The sequence below is a fragment of the Colossoma macropomum genome, unplaced genomic scaffold (assembly GCF_904425465.1).
Source record: "Colossoma macropomum unplaced genomic scaffold, Colossoma_macropomum, whole genome shotgun sequence".
Taxonomy (NCBI): Eukaryota; Metazoa; Chordata; class Actinopteri; order Characiformes; family Serrasalmidae; genus Colossoma; species Colossoma macropomum.
The window spans coordinates 28963782-28975675 of record NW_023494807.1 but is presented as its reverse complement, the minus strand read 5'-3'; the positions used below and the strand labels follow the sequence as shown (position 1 = coordinate 28975675).

The 11894-nt window shown below is 38.4% G+C and overlaps 1 protein-coding gene across 1 annotated transcript; it reads left to right on the top strand.

Moving 5' to 3' along the window:
- The first annotated feature begins 2398 nt into the window (after positions 1 to 2398).
- Positions 2399 to 10920, top strand: lhx8a (LIM homeobox 8a). The gene is made up of 8 exons (XM_036556333.1): positions 2399 to 2541; positions 4155 to 4298; positions 4582 to 4703; positions 5878 to 6098; positions 6240 to 6343; positions 7059 to 7154; positions 8789 to 8972; positions 10651 to 10920. Exons 1-8 carry the CDS (start codon positions 2485 to 2487, stop codon positions 10725 to 10727), a joined length of 1005 nt encoding a protein of 334 aa, XP_036412226.1. The 5' UTR covers positions 2399 to 2484; the 3' UTR covers positions 10728 to 10920.
- Positions 10921 to 11894: the final 974 nt, after the last annotated feature.

Below are 11894 nucleotides of genomic sequence, written 5' to 3'. Positions count from 1 at the left end.
AACAGTCTTGTCTGTGTGTTTTACGTAACACATCTCCCGTTATGTAAATCTCACTGGAGGTATATGTCTTGAGACATATGTCATTGAAATGCAATATTAAAACATAAACACAGACTCATGGTTGTTCCAAGGACCATGCAAAGAAAAGAAAAAAAGGCTTTCCCGAGAGAGGAAGGCCAATAAAAATTCCAGTCAGAGCGAAAAGGGAAAAAATCCCTCTACACTAAACACAACTGCATCATTATCTACAGGCTATTTTATTCCATGTCATGGAAATCGACAATGTTTTTAACATATTAGAATATATTAAAAACATTATTCTATCCTAATATATTCAGATTTTTTTAGACTAACATTAAATTGATTTAAACTGAATTACCTACAGGCTATTTTATAGCATGATATGTAAGTAGACATCTTTTTTTTTTAAATAAATTACAAGTATAACATTATGATTAATATTAAAATTGCTTAAAACATTATCATGGTCTTGGCTTTAAATATAATACAATCAGATCAATATCAAAATGTTAAAAGGCTTCATTTATATCATAATATGCTTCCATTAATATTATTTATTTTTTTATTTAGGAAATGATTGCCGCAAGCGAAATGTGCTGTTATAGAACTTATTATAATTAAAATTAAGCAGGGTTTAAAAACGTAATCCAAATGTCTTCAGTGCACTTGATTTTAGTCAATGTCATTTTAATCTACTCACTGCAAACAAACTATAAAAAAGCAAGACATGCTGATGAATGTCATTTTCAAAATGCTTAATAAATAAATGCTAGAGAAGAATTAAATAAAGAAATAGCATAAAACAAAAATAAGCCAGCCCAAGTACTGCTCTTCATTTGATCATTTAAAGTGGCTGAAATTATAAAATCAAGAGCACACAAAAATATTTTAAGAGGCTCTTCATAATCAAATGTCTTTTAGCCTAATTCAAAATAAGAGTCTTAAATTAAATGAGTAAAACTGGATGAATGTGTCATTTAGAGTATCTCAAAAGTGGACAACCTTACAAAAAGGCCTCACAGTGTTCCTACTGAAAATGTGATGGTAATACCTGCAAGGATATTTCTGCAGGAATTATAATCCTACAGTGACCATTTTCCTGTGGGAATCAACTGTCACGGAAATTCCTAGATTTTTCCTTCACACTTTCCTGCAGGTCACTTTGGAAAAAAAAAATCTGATTGCTGAGAATACCTGCGTGTAATTCTTCTGGATGATTCTTCTTCAGTGCTCAAATTTCTGAAGGAATTCCTGGATTAGCTGGACTAAGACAACAGAAGAATAAATGCTTAACATATATTTTAACATTTAATATATATTTTAACATTAAATGTATTTGTTCACATACATTGCTGAATCCACATTCACTACTGTGTTCAGGCAAAACAAGCATTTTTTTGTGCTCACCAAAAAGTAATTATGCAATATTTTAAAATGATTTAGAATTTAACTTTGTTTGGTATTATTTTAGGGATCCTGCAGGTGTATTTGGACTCTTACCTGCAGGTTTCATTCATGCTGAAATTCCTACAGGCCTTTTTTGTAAGGATTGAACGAAATTGAGCTAAAAACATCTGAGCTCCTTTTCTGAGCACTAAGCTAACTCAGGTGCTGAGCTGTGCTCCTCAGATGGCACCAGTTAATCCTGATGGCCTTCAGAGTTTTAGTTAAAGCAGCTGGAGAGAGATTTAAAAAGGGCTAAACAGCTCAGAGCTCGCCTTTACATTCAGCCATTCGGGCTCATTTTAGCTGCAAATTATTTATCAGTTATTTAACTCCTACCCGAAATCTAAATAAGTGAGAAATTGAATAAATTTACATTTTAAAATAGCCACATGGCGTTTCTCCAACGGAGCTCAAGTTAGCTTCCTATTATGGTTTTCCCGTTCCACCTTAAATGGTGCAGCAGTAACGGGAAAGTTCGAGGCACCAAAATGTAATTGCGCCATTTAAGGTGGAACGGGGAAAAATTTCGAAGCGCCAGAATGTAACTGCTGCACCATTTAAGGTGGACCGGGAAATTTCTGCGGCGCCAGAATGAAACTGCTGCACCATTTAAGGTGGAACGGGAAATTCGAGGCGCCCCTGCTGCATCATTTAAGGTGGAACGGAAAATTCGAGACGCCAGAATGTAATTGCTGCACCATTTAAGGTGGAACGGAAAAATTCGAGGCGCCAGGATGTAATTGCCGCACCACTTAAGGTGGAACGGGAAAATTCGAACAAGAAAGCTGGCGAATAGCAAGCCAACTTCAGCCTCGTGTGTCTCCATACGCTGCTCACCTTAGGAGGTTTGGTTTGGTTTAGCAGGCGAGGAGGAGCGCTGCGACCAAAACGCCAAGAAAAAAAACACCCCAAGCAAAAGTTCCTCCCTCACTGAGAGACGCCGGTTTGCAGAGTTTGGCATTAAAGTCCGGATTTACACCGCAGTGCTGCTGCTGCTCAGCCTGAGTTTGGACACTCATGTACTGGAGAGATGAACAAACGGTGGAAGAGCTCAAAACGGCCACCAAAAACACAGTAAGTGGGGAAAGTGCGGCCTGAAAGGAGACTCTGAACTGTCCTTACGCTTTTAAACCTGCCCTGTTTGGCGTGCATTTCAAATGTGCATGGTGCAAACTGCCTTTACCACTTCTTAAAATTTAGTTTTAATTTTGCAGTTGGTGCATGGTAGAAAATAGAGGTAGAAAGGTTTGGGCTCTGAATTGCACATTTACAATTTACAATAAAAGTAGTAAATTATTTTTAATAAAGTTGAAAAATCAATGTTGTTGGTTTGCGAGGAGCATGCGGCTCATTTCATGTTCAAACTGCAGGGAAGCTTCCATATTAGCCCTCAGTCATTTTGCATTGCAAGAAACTCAGAAAATATTTAATATGGATTTTCTGTGGGGGGAAAGCAACAAAACAGGGTGAGCACGACCGCATAGCTGTTTAACAGTTTAATAAATTTAACTACAAAATTGTAAATTATTTTCCTGACATTTAAAAAAAGACAGGTTAAATGCAACTGCTTGTGAAAGGGAGAATTCCACCAATTTTTCAAAAGATTCTACACAATTAAATGGCTGATATGATTTATATAAATAATCATGCAGAGCGGTTTGGTGTGAACTGGTTCATTTAGACTCAGATTTCTTTACAGTGGTGGTGATTATGATATGTACCGAAATGTCTACAACACAAATATAGCCATTTTATTTGGTATCCCAAACCACTACGTGTCTTCTGAGTTCAACGTTGATGGTAAAATGGTGGAAATTCTGAAAAAGGAAAAAAAAAAATTTTTATTATTTTTATTTATTTTTATTTATTCTTTTTGTGATTAAACTAATTTTTAGGCCAAAACCTTTACATGTAAACTTTCTATGAGGGAGTTTTTTATTTTATTATTTTTTTAAAGAGGTGGACGTCTGGTTCCTATCACCACCACTGTGAACAACTCTGATTCTATATTGCACTTCGCACCAAACCACCCTGCCGAATTTTTAAAAAATTGGTGGAGTTCCCCTTTAAGGATTAATTTAGCATAATATAGGCTAAGGGAGAAAAAAAGGCAGCAAATCGCAGTGAAGTTTTGCATATTCGAGTAATCCATGAGTTTGATCAGTTTTCAGTTTTGCAGATTGCACCGCGTGCCGTGCAATTGACCAGCAATTTCGTCCACAAAGGAAAAAAAAGAAGGAAGGAAAGAAAAGAAGGAAGGAGGGTGGCCGTTTATCTGAAGAGGCGTCTCTGTGTGTGTTTTCATAATTCGGGGTTTGTGCGCTCGTGTAAGGCCATCAGTACTTGTCCGGGTTGTCATGGTGAAGAGGAGGCAGAGTGGATGTTAATGGGCTGCAGAGGTTAAAAGGGCTGCGGGCTCGCGCACTCGCAGCGCCTCGTCCTCGCCGTTCATGCCGCAGAGCTGCCCCCGCGCTCCGCTCCACACACGCCCAGCAGACCGGCCGGTACGCGCCTCCGAACCGCTCCAGCGGCTCCGCTGCTGCACATGGACTTCTGTTTTGTGGAAATGGGGAGTTTGGAAGGAGGGAATTAGCGAGTACCGGCACTGTGTGCAGCCCGCACACTGTCTACGGATATACTTTCGCCATTCATGCCTTTCTTTTCTGTTTTTTTTTGTCTTTCTTCAGGGCTCAACTCAAGACCTCTTTGAAGAAGTGTCGTGCTCTTCTTCCTCCTGCTTGTCTCCCACTGCTGCTTCACCACATGCCATGACCGAGAAAGCCATCTGCACCAGCTGTGGGACTGAAATAGTGGACAAATACCTGCTCAAGGTGACCCAAATACGCCAGTTAGAGTTTAAAATGCGACTTTATTGACCTTTTTTCCACACAAATATGTCTAACTTGCTCAGCTTGGCGTGCTAAGCTTAGCATGGTGACTGAAAACTGCGTGTAAATGAACGTAAACTTGTCTGAATCTGCTAGTCCGCGTTGCTGTGAGGGATTTTTATTTATTTTATTTTCCTTTTTTTTTGCCACTCTTTGTTATAAAATGCACTATCATTTTATCTTGTTTTTCTTTTCTTTTTTTTTTTTTCTCCCCCTACCTGTTCAGGTAAACGACATGTGCTGGCACGTGAGGTGCCTCTCGTGCAGCGTGTGTCAGACCTCGCTGGGCAGACACATCAGCTGCTACATTAAAGAGAAGGAGATTTTCTGCAAACTCGACTACTTCAGGTACATTTGTGGAGATTTCTTGTCTTTAAAGAGGAGTTCCATCGAATTTTCATAATTTGTGCATGAGATGTAAACAAAAGTCGCTCGGAGCGGTTTGGTGTGAAACGGTCCGTTCTAGAGAAGCTTAGAAGTGTTCACAGTGGTGATGGGAACCAGACGTCTGCAGCATGTAAGCTATTTCACAGAAGCTTATTACATAAACTGGTTATGAATATGCTGCCTGATGCTTAATGCATTGTTTTTACAATTGTTTTGAAGTCAGGTTTTGGCCTTAAACAAATGTTTAAAAATCTGTTTATGGCAGAGGAGTACATGCAGCGTGTTGTACGGTGAAATAGTCCTAAATGAAAACTTATTTCTGATTTACTTCCATTTCACCGTAATCAGTGCTTTTTGGATCATAAATAAAATGGCTATATTTGTGTTCTAGACATCTGACTGCTGGTTCCAGTCACCACCGCTGTACAGAAACGAGTTGGCAGTTTTCTCTAGAACTAAGCGTTTGTCATCACTCTGAATGACTTTGTTTACAAGTCAACAGTTGAATTGTGCCAATTTGAAAAAGGGGAATTTCACCAATTTAAGTTGTCTGCTATTTGAATATTTTTAGGCTTGTGTGGCTCATACAGGGCTTCTTTTTTAATGCTTTGTGCACATTTATGACTCTGAACTCTTCATATTTAAGAAATGATGCTGTTTTCTGATGGTGTGTTTAGTGGAGGTGCCCTGAAGTCTGTCAGTTTGGTTCTTTTATTCTTTCGTTTATTTAAAATGACAAATGTGGACACCTATACATGGTCTGGTGTAGGGTTGTCAAGATACAAGTTTGATTTTTGATGCTGAAGACAGGACAGTGGGAACAGTTTCATCACTCACTGTCTGACCACCAAATATTGCATTGGGAATTTTTTTTTCTATTTTTATCAATACAAAGCTCTTCAAATGCAGGTGAATTGGTGGTAACCTGGCACAAGCTTAGTAAAATAAATTAATAAAAGTGAAAGAGCATTGAGTTGTCACATTGCTGTACTGAAAGTATGACAATTTCAATGCTTTGTGCAGCTCTAGTCTCTAATTCTGTGCTGAAGAGGCCATGCTGACTCTCTTCACACACTGTCTGCTATTTTCACTCATGTTTGAAAGCTGAGCGTTGTGCTTAACTTTTTCTTTTAAGGAAATATGGAACTCGTTGTGCTCACTGCGGCAGGAATATCCATTCGAACGACTGGGTCCGTAGAGCCAAAGGAAATACCTACCACTTGGCTTGTTTCGCCTGCTTCTCCTGCAAGCGGCAGCTTTCTACAGGAGAGGAGTTTGCCCTGGTGGACGAGCGGGTGCTGTGCCGCGTCCATTATGACTGCATGCTGGACAACCTCAAACGGGCCATGGAGACTGGTTAGGAACTCATTGGATCTTGCAGAGTCTGGAGTGTCTTTAAAAAGCTGTTTGCTGGCTCTACATGGGCCTATTTGTTGCTGTTTGCTGGCCTTTGGAGTCATTCCTCACCAAATGTGTGTTGTCTGTGGTGCCTCATAGGAAAAGGAGTGAATGTAGAAGGAGCCGTGCCGTCAGAACAGGAGGTAAACCAGCCCAAGCCGGCCAAAAGAGCACGAACAAGCTTCACTGCTGACCAGCTACAGGTCAGTTCAGAGTGCTGGTGTGCATATGACCTCACACTTCAACTGTATACTAGACTATAACTATAAAAATCATGATAACAAATCTATATTTGGCAAATATTGATGTAAAAGGATTGTTTTTGCTTGGTGTTGCTGTCGCATAAAACCAAAAAAACCAACTCTGCAACAGACTAAGACCAAGATAAATGTAGCATGAGCTGTTTGCATAGTTTTAATAGATACATGAATAATTATGTACAGTTGCATGTAAAATAGGATGTGGAAGGAAAGGTTTTTTTATTTAATAGATGTTTTAAGTAGTTACATTATAAACCTGTGGTAAACACAAATCTGAGACCTTCAGCTGTATGAGTATGTACAGCTGAAGAACTGCAGATTATTATTATTATTATTATTATTATTATTTTCAAATTTTAAGACCTTTATAGTTAATAAATGATACAAGCGTCCTTCTGTAAAAGCAGTTTCTAACTGAAATGCTGCCTTTTATCTTGCAAATGCAAAAACATTGCTGCACCTACAGATTTTTCAGGTAGTTGACCCTTAGTTCAGAGATTGTCATCTTTTGAAATAGTTTCGGATTAGCTGCCTCCCCTCAAACAGGATGGATTGGATGTCTACAGTTGCGCATGGAATATTTGAGCTTTCTAATGCATGAATGCTTATTTCTGTCCGACTATGAGCTGAATCTGTAACATGTACGTTGGTTTTGTAGGTAATGCAGGCTCAGTTTGCTCAGGACAACAATCCGGATGCTCAGACACTGCAGAAACTGGCCGAGAGGACCGGCCTCAGCCGCAGAGTTATTCAGGTGAGGCGCAATCTGTGTGGGGTTTTAAATTCATGAACTAAATTTTGGAAGATCTTAATCTGTGATTTACTTTCCATTAACTAAAGCTATTGGGGTTATTTCAGTGACATGCAATTGCAATCTCAGTGGTTGGCTTTGCTGTATTTTGTGTGAAACTGTCATTCTTCAGTTTGGATTCACTTTATGTAACTTATGTTGAAAATGCATGCTTATTTGAGGTGTGTATGTATGTGTGTGTGTGTGTGTGTGTGTGTGTGTGTATATATATATATATGTGTGTATATATATATATATATATATATATATATATATATATATATATATATATATATATATATATATATATATATACACACACACACACTACACTAAGTTAGCTATTTCTTTAGTCTGTAGTCCTGTTTGTATAGGACTGATGTTACATGGGGAGGTGCGGAGTGTTTTTACCAGCATTTCTTAGTGATTTTCATACCTGTCAGTGTGCCGTCAGTTAATTTTAACGACTGTGTGCTCCTGCATAAGTCACGATTCCGCTGCCTTATATCTTCTATAAAACAAGCTGTGGGAAAGGAGAGGCACTCAGAAGCTTTTACTTGTGTTCTCTGTGTAACGTTAGGGTCCTCGCTCAAGCGTACAACTTGGAACATGTAAAAAAAGACAGGCACTTGATTTTATGTGGTGATTTTGACTGTTAGCTGTAAATTCCCAAGCTAATGAGTGATGCTGATGACACAGTGAGTCGCTTAAGACAGCAATACAGATTGTTTGGGCAAATGAAATGACAGCTAAATTAAACGTTTTAATGTTTTATACTCTGCTGGAGTAAAAGAGGTGCGTAGATAGAGTTGCCACTCCCATGTGTCATTTATACTGAGATTCCTTATGCCATGCAAATTGGTCACGGACATCCTGTGGTAAACTGGCATTACCCACCTCCCCATGGAAAACTAATCCTGGTCCAATAAGGCTTATGATGCTGAAATCACTTTACTGATCCCTCAGGAAAAACTACACAGCGCACATCACATTGTGAGTGAGTGCTGTTTCAGGATAGATGTGTGTGTCTTATCAAGACAAAACTTCATCTTAATTGTCAGTGTTATTTTTTTAATATATTCCAAAAATACCAGATGCACTTTACATTGTGGAGTTAATAATAAACAGACTAATAGAAATGGTTTGAATTTGCTTGGAATAAAACATTTACTTTACCGTCCATTAAAAGCTAAAAAGGTGTGTGGTGGCATTTTTAATTTTAATAAAAATTTTTTGAGTCACATTTTGGAGACTCAAGGTTTTGTTTTGACAGTGGTGATATGTAATGAGCACCTGTAGTGGTACAGTTCTGTTTTAACTTGTAAAGTCATACAGACAATAATAAACATATGAGTAACAGAAGTTCTACAGTAAACAGTATGGATATATAAGCAGAGTTTAAATGTATAATATAATTAGATGAAAATCCATAAGTCACTGTAAAGCAGGTGAGTCTGGTTTGCACCTGTATGCTTTCATCTTTTCTAACCTTTTAACCCTAAATCTGTTTATTTCTTCTGATGGTTTGCTGTAACTGTTGTTGTTGAACCATTGTAAAATAAAATAAATTGATCTTGTTTTGTGCTTCTGGTCTCCAGGTTTGGTTCCAGAACTGCCGGGCCCGTCATAAGAAACATGTGAGTCCCAACCACTCGTCCACTGCTCCGGTCTCATCTCTGCAGCCTAGCAGGCTCTCCCCTCCTCTGATGGAGGAGCTGCAGTACACAGCATTCGCCCCAGTGGACGCTCCAATGCTCACAACTCTGCACTCTTACATGGATGGTAAGGTTTGCTCTTGGAGGGCTACAACTGACAAAGCGCGATTGTTCAAGTTAGCTGGATAACTTGAACAAAAAATGAAGCCTGTCCAGTAGAAAGGAAAGTATAAGACATTCCTTATTGGACCACCTTCATTTTGGGCTCAAGTTAGCAATCTTTACAAAGATCATGCTTTGTTAAACACCACCTTGCTCGGTCATGTTTGGTTTGGGTTTTGGTTTGTGCCCTTACCATGCATTCATATGCAAATTGTGCATATGAATGTACTAACATGGCTTGTATGACATTTTCTGCTTCTACTTCTATCTATTATTAATCTTCTGCTAGTGCGCGGTTTCTATTTAACACAGAAAATATGCCACAACTTCTGCACAGGCCAACTGCCCTTCTCTGTAGATGCTGTTGGCTCGTTTGCACTTAATCAACAAAACATGTAATTTGACATGTGGTGCCCAAACTTGCATACGGCTGTATTTGATCTTGTAGTGTTCTGCTACTAAAGTTAGGGTCCATCTATTTGGATGATGGTCTACGGTGAAGTCTATATCTCGCTGCTGTTGGGGGGGAAAAAACCTTGTATCTCCATTTTTGTCATTTCAGTTTTTGACATCATTTGAAAAGGCCTGTTGTCCTTTACATTGTATGTAAATTTCATGAAAAATGAACTAAAAGAAACAGCCCAAAATGACTTGGGGGGGAGGTGGGGGGGTGGGAGTCTGGTTCCATTGACTTGCATTAAAAGTAAAGTGTTTTTTCTTTTCTTGTAAAGTTATCATTTGAGATATAAGGTTTCGTTCCGACGACAGCGATATATAGCTGCTGTCGGCACAAAACCTTGTATCTCCAAAAAGGTAACTACAAGAAAAGGGAAAAACGCTCTTAACTTTTAATGTTAGTAAATGGAGAAATATATTTTTCCAAGTAATTTTGGGCCATTTCTGTTGGTCCGTTCACAGCAAAATTTTGGCACAACCTAAAGGGCTACTGCCTTTTTCAAACTAGGTCAAAAAATGAAAAACGACAAAAATAGAGATGCAAGGTTTTGTCCTGACAGCAGTGATATATTGTTTATCACAACAATGAGAAGGTGCACGCTCTGAGTACACACATTCTACAGAAAAGGCTGGATATCAACAGGCCACGATACACCTAGATAAAACGTCTGTAGACAGTCACTGTATTACTAAGGTACTTTCAGATTTAAATTTTTCACATTTTTATAGTTCTTATGTTGTATAAACCTTCATTCTGCTGCTATCGTGATTCACATTTGGTCTGCAGCCGTGACAGCGGAACTCTGATTGGTCAATTAAATTACAGCTGTACAAAGCGGGAGATTGAATTCAGCATCACTGTTCGTTCGTTTCAGACTTGATGAAAGGCGGCATTGATGTGTGCATTTGCAAAGCACGACAGTTTTTTAAAATTTTATTTTTATTTTTTGCCTATTTTTAAATATCTAACAACTTAGTTTTGTTTATCTGAATTTTTTGCTGCTTACAGTACGTGTCCAACATACATTTTAAATCTGTCAGGCACTGTAAGTCTTGCTGTACTGTTTTGTGTCCTGTGGTTTTTGAACTAGAACTGGATCATTAATGAAGCTTTAAAGTCTTAAGATCTTAAGTATATTAAAAACAATTTCTGTCTCTCTTTAATCTCCATGCTTTTTGTTTTGCAGTTCATTCTCCGACATCGCTGGTGTTCCAGCCTCTCCTGCCCCATTCAATGACACAGTTGCCAATCAGCCATGCCTGAGACACAAACCCCACCCACTGCAGCCACTCTACCAATCAGGTTAGAGTACAGAGGAAAGCGTGACGGAAGTTTTCATCTGCTATTGACTGAGTCTTGCACCAAGACCCATAATATTCTGTCTTTTCATGGGCACATACTGAAGGATGTCTATCTCGCAATGGTCCAAGAAAAAGATTTTGATGTAATTGTGAAAAGGCTGAAGTTTTTTTTTGTTTAATATATATATAATATCTATATAATAGTTGAATACATCACATTTAATTTATTTGTTGTATGTGACTGAGCACTTTGTTTTAAAATAAATTTATGATGGAAGTTTTTTTTTGTTTTTTTTTGTTTTTTGTTTTTTTTTCCTGGGTTTTGTCAGTGCACAGCTTCATTTTTGTTTTGTGGATGGATCTCAACACTTGGAAGCTGAAGAAAAGCCAATAAAAACATAATTGCTGATGCCTACAGGGCTGTGTTGAGTAACTGCTCCATTTCATTGTGCAAGTGAACCTTTTTTGGCTGTGTCTGGTGGGAGATTCATTTAAATTCATGCTGGGTTTGATAAACTAGTTTAAACGCTGGATACGTGTTCACAAATGTCTTTGCGTAATAGAAAGATTGTTTATTAAATTGCTATTGAGGGCTGAACACAAATGGTCTAGTGTGAGAGGAGTGTCAGTCTGTTGGAGTTCATGTTCGCTCTTGTAGCAGCAGGTTAACATGCTGTATTGATGCTCACTTAGCTGTAACTTATTACAAGAGCTGTTAAGTTATTTGCGGGTGCCAATTACAAGTTAGCAGTGATGAGTTTTGACTGGAAATTGTTAACTTTAAAACTGATAGCAGACAAAAGAGGGTGTTGAATGCAGTCAAATTAAAGGGGAATTGTTTTTCCCGCTATTTTTCAAAGTTTCTGCAGAATAGTCACCGAGATGTAAACAGTGATTCAGAGTGGTTTGATGAGGAGTAGTTAGGATATTGGATGAGGATAGTTAATAGTAGAGACTCAGATTTCTTTACAGTGGTGGTGATAGGAACCAGGGGTCGCCATGACTACAACACAAATATAGACTATTTACTATCCAAAACCACCAGCAAACCTACAGATGACTTCAGAGCTTTTATGTGGAATGTTGATGGTAAAATAGTCATGAATTCCATCTCAACGATTATAACTAT

Bases quoted from the DNA above. Each gene is read 5' to 3' on its own strand.
- lhx8a (XM_036556333.1), top strand. From the start codon at position 2,485: ATGTACTGGAGAGATGAACAAACGGTGGAAGAGCTCAAAACGGCCACC. The intron at 2,542-4,154 runs GTAAGTGGGGAA...GTCTTTCTTCAG, and splicing joins AAACGGCCACCAAAAACACA to GGCTCAACTCAAGACCTCTT. The intron at 6,344-7,058 runs GTCAGTTCAGAG...TTGGTTTTGTAG, and splicing joins TCACTGCTGACCAGCTACAG to GTAATGCAGGCTCAGTTTGC.